This window comes from Colius striatus, chromosome 3, assembly GCF_028858725.1.
Source record: "Colius striatus isolate bColStr4 chromosome 3, bColStr4.1.hap1, whole genome shotgun sequence".
Classification (NCBI taxonomy): Eukaryota; Metazoa; Chordata; class Aves; order Coliiformes; family Coliidae; genus Colius; species Colius striatus.
The window spans coordinates 13,103,616-13,126,585 of record NC_084761.1 but is presented as its reverse complement, the minus strand read 5'-3'; the positions used below and the strand labels follow the sequence as shown (position 1 = coordinate 13,126,585).

Genomic DNA, 22,970 nt, shown 5'->3' with positions numbered 1-22,970 from the left:
GAATTTTCCCGTGTTTTCAGTGGTGGTTCACAAGTGGTGTTTCTGAGGTGCAATGATGAGGTGTCCCCTGGATCCTAGACAGCGACATCTGAGGTCCTAGTATTCTTTTTGCTAAAGTAAATTTATCCACTGCCTTAGCTGTGGGTGACAGCTTTCTCCTTAAATAGCACTTTTATCAGGCCAACTGTGGCACGAGTTCCAGGAGGGGCTGGCTGGCTGTAAAACACTTCTGTTACCTGAAATTTACAACAACGAGCAGTGCAGAGGCTGCGCCTGTGCTCTCCCTCTTGCTCCTCTGGGCCAGGACGGCTCTACGCAAGCGGGAGCGTTGCAGCTCGGGAGATGGAGCGGTTTTGGGGAGGTGGGTTGCAAAGAGGCGGCGGGGGGAAGGCTGAGCTCAAAGCCTTTCGCGCCGAGGCGAGGCATTACGGTACGGAACGGACACCGCGGCGGGATTGCGCGTCTAGTGCCGTCGTTACGGCGGTCGGCGCTTCTGTGCTCGCGAGATGTCGGCGCAAGTTCCCGTGAGATCTCGGCGCCGGGGCGAGGAGGGAGATCCAAGCGGGGCGCGCGCCGCCGCCCGTGGCGGGTGAGTGCGGGACGGCGGGAGGGAGGGAGTGCGGGCGGGACGCCGTGAGCCCGGCCTGGCCCGACGCGCACACCCCGCGCCCGGCCGAGCCCCGCAGCGTGGGAGCGGGGAAGGGAGGCTGTGCCGTGTCCTCGTGCCTCCACCTCCGGGCGGCCGCTCGCCGCCCCCGAGGCGGGGCAGGGCTGCGGGTGCTCCGGGGCCCCGCTCCCGTCCGCGCCTTCGCTTGAAGTGCGTGAGGGTCGGGCTATGGGGGGAGAGGGTGCCTTGGTGCCCTGCAAGGGACGCTTTACGAAAGGCTTTCCTGCAGCGGGGAGGTGGAGACGTGCAGAGCCTGAATTTGTAGCGCTGTTCTTGCTTTCAGAACAGGCGTGCTGGGTCACAGCTACCTGTTAGCAGTGGTTTCTCTTGAATTTATTTACGTGTTCTACTGAGATGCTTACTGTAAATAAACGTTTTCACGTGGGTTTTGGCTGATCTGTTACCAGTGTGCTTCTATTATGTTTCCTCTTCGTGGTGATAGAAATCCAACGCATTATTACCCTGAAAGTTGGTCCCAACTCTTTGGTTCTGGTACGAGCCTGTGGGAATGTTGTGTGTGTCCTTTCCTGATCCTGAAGCTTCTATGCTGATGGGGCTTTATGGGGCATCCAGTCACTAGAGGGACTCACTTAAGGCTTCCTGGAGCATCCTGAGAAACCTTGCAGGTTTTTCTGAGAGCCAGCCTTGATCTGGTTTTGGCCTTTTGTTTAGTACCCTTCCAAATTTGAAAGAAGAGTTGCAGAAAACTTTCCTGTAAGTGAGGAGATGGTGGTTTACTTGCAGGAGTGTTCTGTGAAGCTGGAATCTCCTTACTGGAAGTTAGTTTCTAAACTGGTTTTTGGAAACCAGAATCAAGTTGTGTAGAACATAGGGTTTGCTGCTAATACGGAATTAGTTCTCCCTTCTACCATCAGCCTCATGTTTAGAGGAAGAGTAGTGGGTTTTGTTTGTTAGTGTTACATTCTGTAGATCTGCATGTCCCACAATGTTAACTTGTGTCCCAGAATCTGTCTTGGTTGTATAGGAAAGAATGAAATTTTGTGTGGCTAATGACAGCTCTTATTTGTATGTTTATGGGCTGAGATTCAGGGGAGAATGTGTTCATATAAAATGAAACCATTTCAGGTAGGAAACTCGGGGATGAAGAGACTGTCTTTCGTCAGTTTCTCATTTTGGGGACATATAACTTCAGCCTCGGTTGGATAGTGTTTTCTGGTTCAAGTTGATTCCATCAGTAATCTGTGGTTCCCAGCAGTGGCTAGCAGATTGGCTTTTGTACCCTGTAGATTGGAAGACCTTGCATTTAATGTTTCCTCATGGCAGCAATGTATTTCTTTTTAGCAATGCAGCCTCTGGACAGCAGCTTGCTCGTCTATTTCACTGGTTAATTTCTGTCTATTTCCAGAGCCATGGAGGACTTGGAGGATAATACCACTGTCTTCTCCACCCTAAGATCCCTCAACAACTTCATTTCACAGCGTATGGAAGGAGTGTCTGGGCTGGCTACGCCAGCATCATCTCAAAGCTCCTTACAGATTCAGTACCAGCAGAGGATGCAGGTGAGATGTCCTCAGCTCAGTGGTGCCTACGGTATTACTTCAGCGTGGTTGTAAACGCCTTTAGATTCCAGGAATCGGGACTGATTTCATTAAGATCTGACCATTCTTTCTAAAACTGATATTCATGCAAGCTCAACAATGGAAGCTTGCTTTTGATGGACACTCTAGAATCTTTAGATTTGTTTGAAGCCAGACATATTTATTTCTGTTTTGTAAAAATTTAAGAGAAGCCCTTTGAATTTCTTCCCTGCTTGTTTTATCTGTGTACCAGCTCAGGAAATTAAATTGTAAGTTGCTTTCATATTGTCAAACAAAGAAACTTTCTAACTGTTAATATTTTTCTAGTAAGTCACTTTGTTAGCTTTTTCATAATCTTCCTTAAAGCTTCTTTACCTGGAAACATACAAGAGACTCACAACATTTAGAATGTTGCAAAAATATATGCATTTTCTGTCTGTGGTACCTCTGGTTGCAGAGGTAATTAGAGGAGGCTTAGACATGAGTTATTCTGTTAATGTTATCTGTGCCCTTAAGGTAATTTGAATGAAAAAGGGAGATGTAGTGTTGTAGCAGATAGTAGGGAAAAAACATATTACTTTGCTCAGCCAGTAAATTTCATGGGGAAGGTGATCTCTGCTTCTTGGTTAGCTTCTGTTACTTTTATGAGGCTTGGGGAGTTCATAATTAACCTGTTATAATACAGAGAAGTATATTTTGTCAGAGTACCTCTAGAGATTGAATGAGAAATTCTGAAGTAAGTACTTGAAGTTTACTTCTTTCCAGCTAAGACTGAATTGATGTGGGCTTCTGAGAGTGTTGTTGAACTCTTGATTTCCCCATCTGCACCACAAATATGGTGATAGGTGATAGTTTCCTGGTAATTTGTTAAACATCATGGAAGTGTCAGATGAATAATACAGAGTGGGAGGTAATGATATTGTTGCTGTTAATGACGTGCAATGTCCTTTTTCACACATGACCTGGCCAGTTGGAAGAACAAGCTGGGCAGATCCACTCGAAATCTCAGCTCCTGCAAGTGGAACGAGAGAAGATGCAGATGGAGCTCAGCCACAAACGAGCTCGCATTGAGCTAGAGAAGGCAGCTAATAATAATGCCAGAAACTATGAGGTAAGTTTGACAGTTGCAGGTGGCTCGATATCCTCGTGTCACAACACGTGTGGTGCATCTGCATTGGTGTTTTAATTTGGCTCAGGGATATGCTTCTGACTTCTCACGTGCTGTCCTTTGGTTTGCAGTGGTGTGTGTAGAATATGTATAGTCAACTATTTTTTCGATGAAACTAAACTGAAAGATGCAGTGAAGGAACAAGCTGAACGTTCTCCAAATGCTAATAGATGCTGGCTTCAGAGTGGATCTGCAGTAAATGCTCCTGGAATGGGTTTACTGCATTTGCATTTACTGCAGATGTGCTGGTGGTGTGGGTGTCAAGTTCCCAGTACTAACTGCTTTGCTTTGCAGATCTCCTCACAGTGCTTTGCACTAACTTGCTAAAGTACACAAGAGTGTGAATGTCTAAGCCTTGTTTGGCCCACAAACTGATGATCTGGTTGCTAGATCCTGTTAGTTTAGCACTGAAGTTGTTGTGGGTTACAATAACAAAAGGGATTTGTTATTTGTTTCTCCCAGACCTATTGAAGCGCTTTTCTCCCAGATGAATTTAAACTTCTGCTGGCACAGTTGCAAGCATTTAGTTTGTGTGACTGTAATTAATTGGAATGGCAGAAGTGCCAGCCATGTACTGTCACACAAGAGAGCTTGCACTGATAAAACAGTGAGCCTCACTCAGGGACTAATAGCTTTTATTGATTTCTGGTTTTATGCCCACATATGTTTACTTGACTACATTACTGAAATGAATAGTAGGTCTTTGGGTTTTTTAGCATAATAAAGGTCTTATATGCATCTGCTTATTTAAAAAGAAATCTTTACAATTCAATAAGCATGTTTTGTTGTATTTTACAAGGGTACCGGGTGACAGATTTAGTGTGTAGTTGTGAAATGAGGAGTCAGTGACTAAATTCCTCGTCCCTCTGAAGTCAGGTGATATGGGATTAAACTGTGAAGAGTTCAAACTGGAATGTAGCTGAGTCAGTCACAGAAATGCTTGAAATATGGTAGAAAAAAAAGGGAGCAGCACTAATCCAGCACTGTGGTAATTACCCTGCTCAGACTGTATGGTTTTTTGAGTCATATGGAGAAAGATTTTTAGGAACCTCACATTGCTTTGCATAATCCTTGCTTACCATGTAAATCTATCTCTTGATTTGCTTTGATTAGCAAACCAATTTATTACACATTTTCAATAAGTGTTAATCAGTTTGTGGTAGGAATAAGCTGAAATTATGTATGAAAGGTTGTCAGAGTGCAAAAATATTTATTGTATTCATTGATAATACTCTGCATTTAAAGCTGGTTTCTTTTCTATTTTCTATTACATAGCCTCATACAATTCCCAGAAGCTGCAGAGGAAAGTTTGTCTCATTAACCTGACTATTGAGTCCTGAGTTTCTGAAAGTAATTTGCTATGTATGGGTCAGCTTTAAATTGGAGCATCAAATGTTTTCATCTTTGATATACTGGAGACTATGCAGTAGTCTGTGTTCTTATATTCATGTCTTAGTCTAAGAGAGTTGGAAGACTCTGTCTCTTGATTTTCTAGCTCCATTGTCCTGAGTAGTTCCTTAACATTGAGTTGCTGCTGGTAAGATTTGTGTCCTTGCTAGTGTAAAAGTTAAAGCTATGGTCTAAGTACTATTGCCTCATGGTGATGCCTTGGTGACCACAGGAATGAGGAATGGAGATGAGAGAATCGAAAACAGCTTCACTTTTGTGCTACTTTCTTCTTATGTCTCTCTGCATTTTTTCTTTTTCTCTATAAGAGAGAGGCTGACCGTAACCAGGAGCTGCTCACACGCATAAAGCAATATCAGGAAAGGGAAACAGAAGCTGAAAATAAACTGAAAGAACAAGTGGAGATGAACAAATCCTATAAGAAGAGCATGGAGGCAATGAGTAAGAAGCTGCAAGAGAAGGAGAGCAAATTAGCTGAAGCTAATGAAGTAAGAACAGAGTAATGTTTTTAATCCATCCATAGCTTCAGGTGCCTCTGGAGTTCTTGTGAATTGAAAATGTTCTTTTTGATTTTAAACAAACAAAAAACCTCAAACCAAACAACCAAAAAAACAAACGAAACAAACAAAACCCAAAACAAGCAAACAGAAACCCAAACCAAACCAACAAAACAAAACCAATAAACACCCAGAACCCAAACAAACAAAAAACCACAAAACATACAAAATCTAACAAACAAAACAATTGGAGTCACTGTGTTCATCATCTGGAAATGAATAAAACTTGGTGGTATGTTCTGTGCTGTCAAAACTGAGAACCTAACCAAGCCCAGACACAAGTGAGCTGTTCAGAAGATGTCACTGTGTTAATTAAGAGTCAAAAGAGATTTCTTAGGTTCATATGGAGAAGGAGAAAAAAAAAGTGCAAGGTAGCATACAGCTTCTAGGTTTAGAAGTCAGATTCTGTGACACTGAGTAAAGAAAGAGGAAATGATGGAGGAGGTAAGATGGGAAGGTGTTTAGGGAAGTAGGGAGAGTGGATGAGACAAAGTTATGTACAAAGTATATGTCTTCCCCAAGTGTCTTAGGAGCTTGAGTATTCCACTGTAGAGCAAGAGCTTAAGTAATAATTTGAATTCTTCCAGATGAATTCACCTTTTTTTCAACCTTTTCAGACATTGTTATGGTTAAATTCAGCTAGTTACTTTCTAATTTGGTTTCTTGCACCAGAGAAACAAAATCCATCTATGAAATGTGTGTAGCACTTCTATTTCTGTTCTTTATATTTCCCTATCCATCAGTATCAAGAACTCTGTATATCTCTCAGTGTAGAAAACACTCTGCATATGCAATGTCTTGAGATTTTTTTTTCTCTGTTAAAGGGAGATGAGTAATGACCATTTGAAACAGACCTGTGAATTTTTCTTTTAAAGTTATGATATTTAGAACAGAATTATAAAAACCACTGGCCTTTATTTTTAAGGAAAGCACAGTAGTTTGTTATTTGGTTGAGGCAAACCCAGGCATTTTCAATTTTGAAATCCAAACAAAATGTATTTGGAATGGTTGCTGGATATTTTTTTACTTTACTATATACATATACATATACATATATATATATATATACACATATATATATATATACACACTTGTGTTTTATCATCATCTGGCTTTGAAACTTGGTATTTTCATGCCAGTTTGAGGTCACCCACTTAACAGGTAATGGAAATGACAATGTGAGTTACAGATGAAAGCAACCAAATGATTTTTCTCTTGCCTTTGTTTTTGAAGTGAGTTTGCAGGTCTGAAAGATTTCAAGTGTGGAATTGTTTCTAGATCCAGTATTTCTGCTTTTTAGTTGGATGTGATTTCTGTCTATCACCATCTATAATGGCCATCTTGGAGACTCATAGCCTTGTCTGCTTCTTTTTTTTCCCATTAATTCAGACAATCACTGTATTAAAAGGCAAAATATCAGAGCTGCAGTGGAATATAATGAATCAAGAGATGCAGATGACAAGCCAAGACTCTCAGAAGCAGGAACTGATGGAACAGCTGGATGTTCAACAGAAGTAAGCAGAGGATGACTGACTGTAGGGAGGAAAAGGCAAACAAAACTTCAGCCTTCTGCAGCTGTCGTCACTCAGAAAACTTTCAACAGTGTTTGATTTCCACTCTTCAAAGGGGCTCTTTGATCTGGATGTGCGGGTTATAACTGTTATTTGAAAGTAGCTCGAGGTGCAATTTAATTGTACCTTGAGGAAAAAAAAACCTACTTCAGCTTAAAATTTCAATGGTGTCTCATGTTCAATGATAGTGAGTTAACAGAAGGCATGTGGGTGGGAAAGGCTAGTCTGAACTTTATATACTGAACAGAACAAAAATATCAAGCCTTAAGTCATACTTGAGGGGTAGTGGAAAGGTAGGAGTGGGTTTTTTCTTGCTTACAAAGTTCAACTCTTTAGTTTCAGAGGTGCTGTTTGTTTAATGTGTCTGTATATTTGTTGTTTTAAGGTGACATGATTCTTTGATACTTCTCAAAATGCATCCTTTAATTAAAATGGGTGTTTCTGTCTCTAAAGTAGATTGTGTGAGTGTGAAACTGTGTGAAACTGTTCTATAAAAGTACCGTATACCTTCCTAGTGGTGTTTGGAAGTGTTTGTCAGAGATACTTCTGCATGTAGGTTGTTTCTGGTATGTGGTTCCTGAGTGCAGAATGCCTCTTGTGTCCACATCTAATAGGAAATGGCAAGAGGCTAGTCAGCAAATCCAGACATTGCAAGCAAGCCAATCTCTACTGGCAGAATATGAACAGAAGATTAAGGTAAGAAACCTTGTGGCCTATACAAAGCTTTCTTCCCTGAAAGAACAGAACTGTTTGGGTTGGTTTTGTTTTTTGTTTAAATGACTGCTGCAAAAATAAAAGGTTATTAGTTTGTCATATAAGAATCTGGCCTGCAAGAGCTGAAGTTGGCTGAATTCAGTTGGATGGACCAGACTACCTACAGTTAACTGTAACATGGCATGCTTCACCTTTGTTGTACCAATTGATTGGAAAAAACCCTCTACCCATGCCTTCTCTATAGACAAGTGATTTATATTCTTATGCACTGCTCCAGAGCAATGTTCTGTTTGATCTTGTGCCAGAGCACAAGATTGCTCTGCACAAAAATTGCTTCTAGAGCAGTCTTCTTTCAAACAGTGGAAGATGAACCTAGCAGCTAGTTGCTACTTTTTTGCTTCCCAGAAAATAATTCCTCTGAAGTTGGTTTTAGCTCTTTTAAAAGCTGTCAGAACTACAGTGGCTTAAATTTGAGAACAGAGATGCTTTTGGTCACTTCCAACTAACATGTATGTTGATGAGAGTGTATCTTTTTCACTTGTCTCCACTAGATGTGGAGAGTTACTTTGGTTTGAGTGGGTGCTGATAGTGGCATTGCCTGTGGCTGCTGCAAAGTAAAGCTACATTGAAAGCTGGTGTCATTGTCAGTTCTGCAATTGCAAGAAGAGGCTTTCTCCATTGAAAGGAAAGGTCAGGAAACAGAGTATGACTGCAATGCAGCTCTAAATAAACTTTTTTTTTTTTGAAGGGGGGAAAAAAAAGGGCAACATTTACCATAATGCTAAAATGCAGAGTTGTGTTTCTTTTCATTCCTGATTTGTGCAGGCCATCCACATGCCCCTCTACACTTCCTTGCTGGAGGAATAGAGGACAAGAAAATCACAGCTTTGATTTAGTCAATATAGGAAGGTTCTTTTAATGATTAGTAGAGATCTTTTTTTGTTATGAACTTAAGGTAAACAGGTGTAGAGAAGAGGCCAGCCCGAGTGTTACAGGTGGAACAAGAGTTGGAGCAATGACCAGATGACCTACTGAGTTGCCTTTCCAGCTTTGTTCAAGTCATCGATTTGAGTCTAAAAAGTCCAGTGGAGAAGTAGCTCTTAGGAGTTTCAAGTTAATTGCTGTCCTCTTGTCATCCCATGTTTTCCAGGATCTGGAACAGAAGCTGTCCCATCAGGAACACGATGCTGTAATTGTCAAGAACATGAAAGCAGAACTGGCCCGTTTCCCAAAAATGGAACGGGAGTTGCGCCAGCTCAGGGAGGAAAATGCCTACTTCAGGTGAAAGAAGGATGAAATTGTTGAGAGGGTTATCTTGTGTTCTTCTGTACCTGCTGCAGTTGCACTGTATGCACTCTCAAATCCCCACTATAAAAAAAACATTAAATGTTGCATGTAAATGATGCATTTGAATTGAGTGGTGGTGTGTTGGTTGTGAGATGAGAGGATTTGACAAGATCTGGGTAGGCTTCCTGACCACAAGAGTGTCACAGAATGTGCATTGAATGTTCTGGGTGGTGGGATCGGTTAGGACAAAATTCCATGTTTAAAGGTAGTGATGAACTCTGTACAGCTTGGGGAAAGATATCCTTGTAAAGAAAAGAGACAGATGAACATTTCTTTAATGACTCTTTTTGCTTAGTTATGGCTACCACAAGGCCTGTTACACCAGCATAATGTTTGGAAAGTTTTTTGTTTAAATTTCTAAAGCACTCTGATGTAGCCTTTGGTAGTGTAGACTTTCTGGGTTTCTGAAGTGGCAATCAATTAAAAAAAAAATCCCATGCATTAGGAAATAACTTGCCTTAAAGCTTTTCTTTTTAGAGTAATCTTAATTTCTGTCTTTTGGTGCATCTTCAAAAAGCCTAAATTACACATGATCTTGCCAGCTTTTTCCTATCCTAAAAATAAGTAATTTCCCTTGGCTTTGTTCTTGTTATTGTTTCATTATAATTTTAAATTGTTTATCTTGGAATCTTTTCTCATGCTTGTTTTTTTTTTTGTGCACAGAAACATGATACCAACCAATTAGAGGTCATTTTTTTAAAAGCAGTTTTATCTCCCCATTGTGCACTCAGTCATCACCCAGTGCTCAAAAAGCCTGAGAGTCTACCACTTGCTGTGTCCCAACCCTGCATTCAGCCTGACTGAAGACCAGTGTTAGGAGCCTTTTGCTACTCTTCATGCTGTTTTGCCAATCAGTAAAGCAGATACAAAGCTTCAGGTTGTTTGAATGTAATTAGGACGGCACTTAAGAGTAGAAAAAAACCCAGTTCAATCAGGTTATAGATGTGAGTCAGCTGAATGTCAAAATGTCTGTTCAGTGCCTTGTAATTCCATGTGTACCTGGAAGTTTGTGAGAGTGAATTCAGATGCGTGGCTCTTTAATTGTTGCTTCTCTTTTCACCATAGAGAAATGAAAGAAAACAATGGATTGCTTAAAGAGGAGGTAGAAGGTCTCCAAAGAAAACTGGAACGCTATGAGAAAGTCCAAGCACAGCTAGTGACCGTTGAATTGGAAAATGAGGTGAGGAGCTGAGCAGAATAGGGATTTCCTTTGTTGCCTGTCTTGTCCTTTAGGCTTTTCCTGTATTGTGTTAGTTGAGCTATGATACCTGTTTCAATTAATAGGTTCAGAGCAGGCATTCCCTAACTTAAATGTCAGCATGAGGGGAGCTACAGCAGTGAAGGTTAAAAAGGCAAAAGGATATCTACTGTTCAGCTGGAGATTTTGTGTAAAGAACAGTTTAATCATAGTGTCTTTTTGGCCTTGCTGTTTCTCTTTTACCTTTCTTCTGCTGGAAATATATTTTTTTGGGTGTTAAGCTCTTGCCCACACCTGATGTTGCTGAACAAGCATGTGGTAAGAGCCTTGGTACACACCTGGACTGCTGCCAGTGGAAGGTGGGCTGGAATGTGGTCTCAGATGAAAAAAATTGTCTTGCTTCTATCCCACCCTATATCAAGCATGCAGCAAGTTGTCAACAGATTAACCTAATTGTGTAAAATTGTTCACCTGCAGAGCTTTACTGGTTTAGATAATACTGTCTGGTATTGACTGAAAGTAAGAAGCTGTCGGAGAAACTGGGAGAGGAGAAATGGGCACTTCAACTGCTACGGAACCAGTGTTGAAAATACAGATTGTTTTCTTCTCCACTGCCAGGAGTTTAGTCTACCAAGGTCTAGTACAATGATGGTAGCTCACAAGTTTAGTTACTGTATAGGGTTGAACTGTAGCATGGGTTCTGTGTGTCACAGAGGTGTGGTGACAGGGAAAATGTTTGTGAGGGCTGGAGAATGCCAAACCAGAGGTGCTAGATAAGAAGATAGTGAAATCCACAGGAGGAAGAGGTAAGACACTGACTTTGAATGGAAGATTATGAGAAAACTGTGTGGAAAATGAGCTGCTAGAACGTTTGTTTGGGCCTCTAACTCTTCTTTTGATCTCTGCTTTAGAAACTTCTGGGAAAATTAAAAAGCTGGGAGAAAGTGGACCAGAGCACTGGCTTGAATATCAGGTATGTGCTCAAAGCTCTGGAGGAAGGTAAAGCTTTTAAACCAATTTCCTTTCCTCTTAGTCATCTGATCTCTGAAGTGTCTTGGTCATGCTTTTTTCCTATCTCTTCTTCATGTGGAAGCTTTTCCAATACTTTTTATTATGTATATGTGAAGATCCATAAGATACACACTATTGTCAAGTATCTTTGTGAACTAACAAATATTTTTCACTAAGTCAGCTTGACCCATGTCTCTGAAGACAAGGTTCAGCTTTGAGTTCTTTGAACTTCTTGCATATAACCACATTCATGTTTAGTTTGAGAGTTAGAGTTCCTGCTAAGTTAATAAGTGAACTTGCAAGAATTTTAGGATCCATCCAAAACAGAAAATGCATGTTACTTGTGACAAATTGTTGTAAATATCTTTGAAATCTGGATATCAAAATAAACTACCAAATCATGTTGTTGTGACTTCTCTTTCCTAAAGCAGCTGAAGGACAGTTGTTAATTTACTTATTTTGTGTATCAAAATAAATGGAAAAGCTCAGTTTCCTATAAAAGGAAAACCCCCACTCTCACCCCCCAACCCCATCTCTGGTGTCTTGTAACATCAGCTAGTCTCTTTGTGTGCTGTTACTTAATAAGCCTTCCTGACATCAGGAGCACTGAATCAGAATTTTTATGGTCTCTGGTATGAGACTTTTTTAAGGTATGTGATATAAAGAGGGGCTGGAAATGGTGCCTCCTGTGATCACTAGAAGGAGAGATGGTTCTTTTTAAATAACTGTCTTAATATCAGCACGATGCCACAGATCATCTTTGATACTGGAACAAGGCCTGAGCTGCAACGTGAACCACAGAACCTCATTTTCCCAATTGTTTCTTTATTCCCTTCATTAGATGTGCCCAGCAACAGAGCCATACCTGTACACTACTGGGATTGTTTAGGAGTGGGAGTGTTTGGATATGCACATATGGTTTGGTCACAATACTGCTTCATGTAAAAGATACTTGTGTTCAACTCAGGGAAAGCCCCCTTAATTTTCTCAGTGTTTTCTGTTTAATGAGGATAATGTACCTTCTTCTAGAGGCATGCTAGTAGGTAGCATGCTTGAGATTCTCTCCTGCATCTGCTGAGGATACATACATTTAGATGAAGTTAGAATTGTGCTAAACCTCCTACGGCAAGGAATGGGCAGAAATAGTATGAATCCTTTTCACAAAACCTGTTCTATCAGACAGTGGAGTAAAAGCTTTTTACTTACCTCAAGCTGTTAAAGGTTTAATGAGGTAATTTCACACTGGGAGAGAAATGGAACCAAGTGATTCTGCCTGTTGAAGTCTAATAACTCCTTCATTTAAAATCAGAATATTCGCCATAAAGTGTTAGGTTGTTGATTGGGCCATATTGTTTAGTGCTATTAATGGCATCTTCCCCTACAGAAGAGAGAATTGCTCTTGAGAAAAATCATCTTTTGCATGCAATTGTAGCAAGTTGAACTGGATGATTCCCCCTTCTTTTTTTTTTTTTTTCCTTGTTGCTCAGACTTCTTACAGCATGAATTGCATTAATTTCTGGTCAGGGTTATGAAGATGATGAGAGATCATTGTCCTAGTTAGGTTCCTGGAGTATGTTGTTGGTGAAAGTTTGAGGAGAGTTAATTGCCCATCTTATAGTTAGAAGAAAATAGGAAGTTGGATGGTTGTCCCAAGGAGCAAGAGCAATGTGCTGTTTGCTAATAACTAGATAGGCAAGGAAAATGGAATGAATCGGGATTTCACATCTTTTCTTATCACGCTCTTCACAGGGAGTGTAAGGGAAGTGTGTACAGTGTGCGGCGCTTTAGCAGAGAATGGTTTTTCATTTCCTCCAGCACTTCCACAGGGCTTGTTCTGTGTCTACTCTCTCTGGTTTCTGTTCACTGATTGCCTGGTCCCAGCAGGCTTTTTGTCAGATTGGCTTATGATCAGACCTTTGAGTGTCATTTTATGTAATAAGACTTGGAAAGCCGAATCAGGTTTTAGGAGTGTGGTGATAATCCAACTGTTTTAAGTACTGGTCTGTTTTTGGTAACAGTGAAGGAGTTAAGTGTTTATAGTGCTTCATATTTTAGGGGGAAACAGTTCATTAACAGTTTACTCAAAGGCTAATCTTATGTTTACTAGCTCTGAATTCCACTTGTATGTAAGCTCCTAGGTTTTCCTCTTGATCTCATAAACTATGGAAACAAAGACAACTTTAGCCTCAGAGTGTGTTGGTGTGTTTGCATTGTTGTTATTTTCCAAAGTTGCTCATAAAATTACACCTACATTATGCAAATATTATAGAATATCCTTGGAAGCTCTTCAATAGCCAGGTAATAAAATAATATACATTATAGTTATGAGTAGTTCATGTATATGTGTTGTGAATCTATATAATATTTTTTGTGTTTAATTATCTGTCCTTTGGATACCTTGATCTTCTTACTGCTTATTTTCCAGTATAGTTGGCTCTGTCTTTTATCATGGATGTTACTTTGTCCTGTAGGGGATTTTTTTCTATGTTAATTATCTTGCCAAGGATTTTCATGCATTTGCAATGTGTTGCTTTGACTTGATATTCCTGCTGTAGGATTTGGTTTTAACTGTAAAAGGAAAAAATGCTGAATTTTTAAATTCTTGCTTTGCAAGGAGGAAGTCTTATTTATTTTGGAGTTTACTCTCTTTGAGAAGTATGTTCATGTATGGCTATTGTAAGACTTTGTTTACTGGGAGTTGTGTTGAGAAGACATCTCCAGGATGTGCTGATGCAGTTTGTGTTTCTTCAAGATCCAGTATTTGTGTAGTTGAGTTGTTGACCGTCTTTACTGAAGAACCACATTAATGTTGGCACACTTGGTTGTTTTATTCAGAGCTGGACTATTAACTTCAAAATATTTTCCAGGTCGTTTTTTACTGCCACTAAACAATATATATTTTAAGAGAAAAATACTTGTGGAAGGTTGTGTGTGAGAGAAGGTTGTGTGTGTTACTTGGGCAACAGTATGCAAAGCCATCCAGGAGATGGCATCCTTTCTCCTGCTGCTGGAGAAACCTGGTTTTCTGCACTGTCTGGCAGGCTCAGGCTGATGTAAAAACCATCAGCTGGGCACCTTAGGGAAGGATCAACTAGTCTAAGAAAAATTGTTCTTCACTGCTAAAAGTCTTTAAAAATCTGCTTAATGCTACATGCATGCAGTCTCTGTCTCCTTGCCCAGTACTTAGGGTAGTAATTTGGTATGAAAAACATTTGTGCATATTTCTCTAACATCATAGCAGGTAGAATGTTTTTCCAGCCAGCTCTGTAAACTTCATATTTACACCACACATTCTTCATTTTGTCTTCTTTATAGGAGTTGTTCAAAGCCTGGTTCCTTCTTCCTCACTCCAAGCCTTAGAATTGCATCCTTTAGTGCAGCACTGTTACTGTTCTGACCATTCTTGCTGCAGCATTTGGAAGATACCAAAATAAAAAACAGGGTTCTTTTTCTGTGAGATTTAAATAAGACTTTTTTGCTACTGCTTGTTTGTGTTTGGCTGGTATTAGCTTTGTCCTCTAATGAATTAGCCAGGTGATTTTGCTATCCGTAACCAGATGCACCCTTGAGTACACAGAATGATGCAAAATTATGTGCAGCAGGTATGTTTTAAAGATGAGGCAGTTAGCAAGTCAGACACTGAAGATACTGATAGTCATTGATAGCAGCTGTCAAGGGTTAATGCTAAATTTGCCTTTGTGTTTGTCCATAAGTGGCAGAAAATTGCAGGTTTTGAAAGGTTGAAGTTTGGCCAAAAATCTGAAGGCTGACAGGTGGACCACAAGCAACTCTGAGGAGTTTTAGTCCAAGGTTGGGTTTTCTTTAAGAGAGAGAGAGAATAAGTAGTAATGTGTGATGTGGGATTTGGTGTGGTGGTGGTAGCTGTGGGGTTTGATTTAGCTTGTTTGGGTTTTTTTATTTCTAATTGGAAGTAGTGATTGTATGAAGTTTTACATTTTCATCTGCTGAACTCAAGGATCATGTTAGACACAGCAGAATCAATTTATATCTGTGATATATTTTTGATGTTGGAGTAATCAAGGATTAGAAAGCCATCAAGTATACTGATAATGACCTATTTAAGCAGGTCTTTCCTTTCTGGGGCACCATTTTCTGTTGCAAGTAGTACTGTCAGCTTAGGCTCAATGTTTGTGTGTGGAAGAGAAAGCAAAAGATTTTGTTCATTACTTTTCAGAATTCTTTTCCTGTTTTCCATGCCCACCGCAGGGAAGCAATGGAGAGATCAGCTGCCCTTTTCTGAAGGGGCATGGAGTACAGTATGGAAAATAAAGGTGAGGCTGATGTGTCAGAAATGTAGTATGCTTGGACTCTTCTGTGTTGCTCAGAGGCTCCAGTCATGGTGTTGGACATTCCTGAGTTGCATCTAATTGTGGATATATTGGAAGGCAGATCTCAGTTCCCCGATGACTACAATGTAAGGCTGACCTGGAGGGACTCTTAGGTTTAATGAAGCATGTGCTTGGAGAGTACCTATAGATATCCTTCAATTTGCAAGGGTAAATTTAGTTGGCTTCAGTGATGATGTTGCATTAAGCTGTTATAGCTGTTTTGCATGCTTGCTGTCCAGGCCTGTAAAGAGAAGTGCGGATTTGACAGGAATTCAGGCCAATGCTTAAGGACCATTTTCACTTAGTGGAGCCTGCCAGCTGCAGACGGCAGACACTGATCTGCTAACCTGTCGCCTAGAGCCAAAGAAGTGAACCTGTTAATGCTGACCTGGTTTTCTTTCTGAAACATCTGTGGGTTGGCTGCCTGACAAATCTTGGGGACTAGCTTCCTGCAATGTCTGAGACCAATTAAGAAGAGAAGATAGTGTGAATGTGTACGCATTTCCTCTCTAAGAAAGGGTTTAATTAAGTGGCAAGCATCTCTATTTAGTACAGTGGTTAGCACAGTTGTAATTTGTAATTACACAGGTGCTACGTTCAGTACGGGAAGTCCTTCTATGCAGATCTTGCTTTTGGAATTGTAAGGAAGGGAGGAGAGAGGGAGGGAAAAGGGAATCAGATTTCTTGATTCTGCATTTAGTGGTGGATTAGTGCTCTTTTTTTTTCAGTGAATAGAAAAGAAGGGAGAATATTGGAGTTCTCTACTTTCCTTTTTGAATCTTGATTAACTATGCTTAGCTACTCTGCACTCTCTTCCATCCAAGGCATTGAATATCTTTGCAGTAGTGAATGAAGCTCATAATCTTCTCCTTTCTGACAAGGTAGTAATTTACCTTTCTCTGAATGTCCATTATGAATAAGTGGTTACTGGTTTAAAAAAAAAAAATCTGTTGACAGATATACAAAGCAGTGCACGTTGAAATCATTTGAATTGCTCATATGCGTTTCTGGGTACTTAATTAACTGCAACCAATCAAGATAAGACTGGATGTTACTGTTGCTAGTTCCAGTAATGCCATAATTCTGGCATGATTGCTCCATAGTTGAGCAAATATTTTTATTGGAGTAGCCTATTGCAGCCCTCTGAACTTTTGTCACCAAGCAAGAAATCAATCTAATTCAAAGTGTCTGATGCTGTCTGTAACTGTACCACTGACCTGAACTTAAGGACTACTTTCTATGTTTGGAGTGGGTTAGGGGCTGGGATTGTCTGGCAAATGGTGGCCCTTACTTTAAAGCTAAGTCTGTATTTGGAAAAGAAAATTAGAACTAGCATAGTATGAAGATACTGAAACTTCATTTTGTACATTGAAGTTTTATATATAAACAATTGTAATTTATGATCCGTGAACATTCTGAAAATTGCATGACTGCTGTTTATGAGTTTCCTAGTGTAAAACAAGCTGTCTCATTGCAGTGGGAATTCCCAGGGCACCAAAAAGGGAGATAAACACTACATAGGAGGAAATACTAATTAATCCCCCTCCACAAACAAATAACAAAAACCCAAACAATGCTTATTAGAAAAACTTTTTTAGTTATGAGGCCTCAGCTTACCTCATGGAAAGATTCTCTGCAGTTGTCTTGTGTAGACACAGTACTACATTTTCCAGTTACTTTTAAGAGCTTAATTTTGTCATAAAAAACATTGCCTTCCACCAAAGTTGAAGGTTTTATAAATGTCAGAAAATTAACTCTCTGAACAGGACAATGTCTGCAGGTCACTAATATTCTGCAAAGTCCTTCAAAATAGGGATTTTTGCTTCTGCACAGACATTAATGACCTGTGAACTCTTGCGTAGTTCTGCCATTACAAGGTAGTCTTGGCTGAGAGAAGTTCTGATATTCTTGTCATGTGGGGCTTCTGACTCAAGTGTCTGTGTGCTGTTCCTACTTGGTACTTTGTGGTTCTGTGAACACTGCAGCTGAAAGAGGTCGGCCTGCATAGCAAAAAGTAATGTAAAATGAAAACCAGCTTTCAGCCAGATCAGTTCTCTCACCAGGTTCCCTGTGTGGGTGCATTAATAATTATGCTGTTACAAAGCAGGAAAGAAGTGGCAACGAGCAGGGTTGGAAGGGATGCTGAGGATAATCATTGTGTTTATTTAGATTGAAAGGTTATGTTCTCAGTATTTTCAGGACTTAATATGTGTAAGAGATGAAAAAATTGGCTTAGAAACATTTAAAATCTTTGAGAAGTGCCTGGACAGTTCCAAGGAGTATCTTTGTTTTTAGAGAGTGAGGTAGAATGTTCAAGAGAAAACTGTGATTGTCTTACAATAATTGTATATGTACTGAAACCACCATTCTTTACCTAGAGAAGTGTTGGAGGAAGCTGTCACCTATTGAATGTGACATGCAGCATATGCTGTAGTATTGCTCTAAGCTCTTCTGTTCTTCATTATCCTGTTATGTTAAAATGTGCATTATTCTTCACTGTCCTCAATGCCTTAGGTTTTAGCTTTTCTTGACAGAATGCTTTTTGCGTGTGATGGGGAAAAAAATGTTCCTTTGTCATTTCAAAATCTGAAGCTTGAGTTTTCAGAGCAGTCAGAATACAATTTTGGGAGACTTGAGGCCATGTTTGGGTGTTGGAAGGAAGTAATGTTTTTAAATGTGATGTTGGAAAGCCTGGTGTCAAATCTGTGCTTTAGCCAGAGTTTAGTCTTCTCTCATTCTCGTGATATTGATCTTCTTAATTTTAATATGGCAACCACCTGTGCCTGTCTTCATAATTTTCTTAAAATATTGTAGGTCTGTTCCTTCCAGTACTTCACTGGAATGCCGGGCAAGGCTTCCAGCCATATTTTCCTACCTGACATAAATTTTGTCCAAAAACACTCTACTTAGTTCTGATGTTCAAAAATATTAGTGTTCTTTTTCCTTTGCTGCTAATGCTTTTATTTCCATTTGCATATATCAGAGTAGTAAGTCCTGAGACTAAAGAAAAGATAGGAAGAGTGTAAAACATAAGGGATGAGCACCTGACATCTAGGCAGACTGAAGCTGTAATGTATAATCAGAGAATCAGAGTAAGAAGTAAGCAAGCTCACATCAAAAATATGTGTGTCCTTGCTTTGCATTTCAAAGCTCTGGGAACAGTTAAAGAAACTTTCCAGGATCACAGATCTGGCATTCTAGAGACAGACAAAGCTGTTAAACACACAATCCATCCTCAAAGAGTAATTTGAGGAATTTTGGTGGTTTCCCCACAGAATCTATATGGAGAATGACATCAAAGAAAAGGTGGATGTTTCTTAGTACAAGAGTAAGAACTTTGTTTTGGAAGTGAAGATGATGATGCACCCATTTTGACTGGAAAATACGACTTGTTCTTCCATTGGCTCTTGTCTATCAAAGTGCAGAGCATTGTCCCAGCTTGCATGTAGTATGTGTTTCCCAACCAACCAACTTAAGGCTCTTCTTTTGCTAGGAACAGGAGTGGTTTTAGAAGTGTGTACTGATGATGTCTTCTGCATAGCAGGTGATTGTTTTGCTGTGTGAAACTCACCACTCAGACACTTCATTTTGTGTTGCTGCCATATTTCTTGCAAGTAGTTTTTGAGAGACTGTTGAAAAACAGTTGGGTAAAAGTAGTTTGCTTTCTTCCAGCATGTAGTGACCCATGTTATGTGTAAATGGCTTCAACTTAGCTGCTCACTCTGCTGTGAAGGAGAAGCTTTCAAAAATACACACACTTTTATAAAGAGCCACTTTCTTTATATTAAGCAGTCCTGTTTGCCGTAAAGTGAAATTATCATTTAAATAGCAGAGACTAATCAGCAAGGGAATGGTTTGGTGCTGTCAGAGAGCTCAAATGCTTGTGCTTGATTTTTATTCAGCCTCTTATTTGGTAATTTCCACAAACCCAATAACCACTATAATCTCTAGCTCATTTTTAATTTTACCTTTCCATTTCCATTTTAGCATCTTTCAGTATTCAGATCTAATTTTTCCACTGGGGCTGTTGATGTGCTGTGCGTTCCCTGTCCTTTAGGTGTGCAGTGTATTACGCCTCATTTGTCCTCAAAGTTTTCTTCTTGCAGGGAAACTTTTAAGCAAAAATGTAGAAGTGGATCATGTACACGTTTATGGAGGATGATTTTGATTCAACATAGTAATACCTTTTTCAAAACCCTTCCCAAAATGCACAGACCTTCTCTAAATAGCAGCAAAACAAAACGCTTCAGTAAGTATTCAAACTCTTGTACAGTGCTACTCCTTTGTACTTGTGGGCATGGCCTTAATCTACAGGGCAAGGAATCTACCTTCTTTATTGGATCAAGGAGTACCAAGATGGATTGTGCCAGCCTAATGTAACAGCTTTCTTTATCTAGAGAATTTATTGTCTTATAAAATAAACCCCAATAAATCTTATTTATTTGAACTTCATTGGAACATTGGATCAAGAGAGACACTTGGGAAAGTATAAACCATGAGGGACAAGATGGAAATTAATAGAAGGATTGTAGGGTATATAAGGAATCGTTTAGGCAGGGATAGATTTAGAATTGTTGAAAGGAGAATGTAAGTATAAGTAGAATTCCTCAAAGATTAGCCTTAGGATCAGCTTTATTTAGTATTTCTATTAATGGGTTTGGTGCAAAAATTTGTTGTGTGCTGATAAAACTTGGCTAAGGATTCATAAATACAAAAAAGCTGGATATGCAGAACTGAGTGACCCTAAGGATTAGAGTGAAGAACAGGGACAAAATTCAGTGAAACAAAGCACAAGGCTCCACAGAATTGGGAGCTGAATATAAATTTCTCTTGTAAAATGTAGAGCATACAGTTCTCACACATAGGATGCACCAGGAGAAAAACTTTCATGAAGGTAGGTGAAAGATTTCAGTGCCTCTGGGGATGGCCTGGGAGATGCTGCTTTGAGTACTGGTCACCCATCGTGGAGGAAGATAGTGGGAACTAGATGCAGAAAAGGATTCCTATTCCTCTGAACCAGTGGTGAAAGGAAGGACTGGTCTTCTCTGACAAAGGCTAACGTGAGATGTAATTGCTGCCAAGAAATACATAGATGGAGGGAAGGAGAAGGAAGAGGGATCAATAGCAATGAGGAAAAGAACCATCCATACTGAAGACTGGCATTGGCATTTAAATTAATGAATACAGCCATGAATACAGCTAGAGGGGGGGTTCTAACTCTTCAGAAAGACTAATTTTTGAATGAAGCTTCCAGTGGAGTCAAAAGGACACAAATTACTGCTTCCAGAATGAAGCTCCACAAGGTTATGGAAGACATGACTTGAGGTTATAATAGCAAAAGACCAGACAGGACCTAAAGGAAGAGATCCTTTTCCGTCCCACTTTTATGGGAATGTTTGTGAACCAGTCTGTAAGCAAGGCAATGGGCTCAAGGTCAGGAAGAATGGAGCAGTATGTTTTAATTTGCAGTTGTGGGCATTGTGTAATACCATGGTTCTGAAAACTGCAGTTGGGAAAGGGCTGACAAATAAAAGTAGACCATGTCTATCTTTCTGCCCACACAAAACAAGAACTGTGGATAGCTGACCTTTGTTCATGTTGAAATATAAGTGGTTTGCTGAAAAATGCACTGAACTATTAAGAAGAGTTTATCTGCCAGTGTAGATGAGACCAAAAATATGATTTTTATCATCTGAAAAGCTTTTCTGAGCCTGTCTGGTGCCCGTCGTCTTGATGGCATTTTGAAAATGAGTCACTCCTGGTTAGTGCTTAGCCTCATCAATGCCTAGAGCAAGGATTCATACTTCTGATGGCAGCTAGGAAGGTGTTACTTTAATCATCTGTCTTTGGTTTGTCATCAGCTCAGGAGAGAGTTCTGTACTGAATCAACCAGGAAAGGTCTAATTTCCAGTTTTAATTGTATTTAGTAGGTTATCTAGCATAGCAACATCAGGATGAGATGGGAGAAAATTGGAAATGTATAAAAATTAAACTGTTTCCTTTTTTTTTAACATCTTTAAAATGCTCCTTGTTCTGACAAGCTAGTTTAAATGCCTTGTGTTGCTATTATGTAAGCCTTGTCCTTAAGCTTCAAACTTTCTTCCCATGCGACCTCTTTGCCAGTAAATATTTTTGACCAAAGCACATCTTAGCTGGGTTACATTCTCATTCCTTACAAGCTACCTTATTAAAGGGAATATGTTTGTAAATATACCTTTGCATGGGAAATTAATGTGGCTTGTAGTAGCAAAAGCTCTGCACAATATTTTCAGACATTTCCTAAAGGGCATAGCGAACTTGAAATGTTAGTGAGTTAAAAGATTAATGTGGTAAGTGCCTCAAGGTTTTCTTTGAACCAGCAGTGATTACATAAGTGTTTGTTATTTTAAATGAGTTTAGAGCACAGAAATTGCCATGTTGGGTTGGATTATTTAGTAATCCATCTCTGGTCCAGTGTCAGAGACAAAGCAGGCTTTTATAATGAAAGTTTAACTCTTATCAGCTTGAATTTCACTGAAGCACAAAAATTTTTAGTTGATGTGTCTTCCTCTTTTTAAAAGCAAAAACTCCTGCAGATGGGAGATATTATGTATGATGTCCATAGAATAAATAGAGAAATGGTTTGCTTTGATATTATTTCAGTTATAATCTTTTTTTTTAATTTGAAACAATATGCAACAAAGCGAGCTTTTTAAATGGATGCTGTTTATAGAAATGATGCCTTTTTCTCTTGCAGTTCCATTTGAGACAAAATGAAAAGTATATTTTGTCTTAACTTTGTGGTCTGATTTTACTGTGTGGCTGCTGCTTCTACATACTGTGCTGTTAAGTGTGTTATGCAGGTTCATTCAGTGCATATCTCTCCTCTTTCTGAACTGATGAGGAAGAACTATAATCTGGAAAGATCAGCCTGAAGTTAGCTGCCCGAGTGAGAGCAGACACTACACCTGGCTGTCAAGAGAATTTGGCCTGTGATAATAGGAAAGATGCCCATTTTGAAAGCAAAGGTGGGAGATGTTGGGCACTAAGCAGATCTCTGTGTTTAGTGAAGAGCTGGAATCTAGTAGGGTTTGGATGTTTTTTTAAAAGTGCTGACATGGGCAGCTGAAGTAGGAGCTCAGGACTCCTGTTTTCAAATTAAGCTTTCTAGGGGGTTAGAACAGCTTGTAGAAAATGGAGCCAGGGCTTTTCAGCAGAGAGAAGATAAAACATGCCTGGCTATTCTGTGTAGCCAAGGCAATTAAGAGGTGAAGGTGCATGGAACCTGCTTTCCCTCCCTGCCACTGATGTAAAATGCAGGGAATGTGTTGACAAAGCTTATTTTTTCAAATTTTTGGGGGATTTTGGTGTTGTGTTTTTTTTTTTTTTTCCTAGTGGTGACTGATGCACTAAAATGTCCTGCATGTATTTTGATCATCAGCTGGCAGTGAAACCTGTCATCTG

At 39.7% G+C, this 22,970-nt stretch overlaps 1 protein-coding gene across 1 annotated transcript in view; it reads left to right on the top strand.

Annotated features, from left to right (window-relative positions):
• Positions 1-545: 545 nt before the first annotated feature.
• The window catches only part of MAD1L1 (mitotic arrest deficient 1 like 1), a 374,437-nt gene continuing 352,012 nt past the window's right edge, over positions 546-22,970 (top strand). The window contains exons 1-9 of the mRNA XM_061992527.1: positions 546-589; positions 2,034-2,187; positions 3,176-3,316; positions 5,089-5,268; positions 6,727-6,851; positions 7,523-7,604; positions 8,773-8,903; positions 10,035-10,149; positions 11,079-11,140. Of these exons, the coding sequence (XP_061848511.1) occupies positions 2,038-2,187; positions 3,176-3,316; positions 5,089-5,268; positions 6,727-6,851; positions 7,523-7,604; positions 8,773-8,903; positions 10,035-10,149; positions 11,079-11,140 (986 nt within the window). The 5' untranslated portion in view covers positions 546-589; positions 2,034-2,037. The remainder of the gene's footprint in view (positions 590-2,033; positions 2,188-3,175; positions 3,317-5,088; positions 5,269-6,726; positions 6,852-7,522; positions 7,605-8,772; positions 8,904-10,034; positions 10,150-11,078; positions 11,141-22,970) is intronic.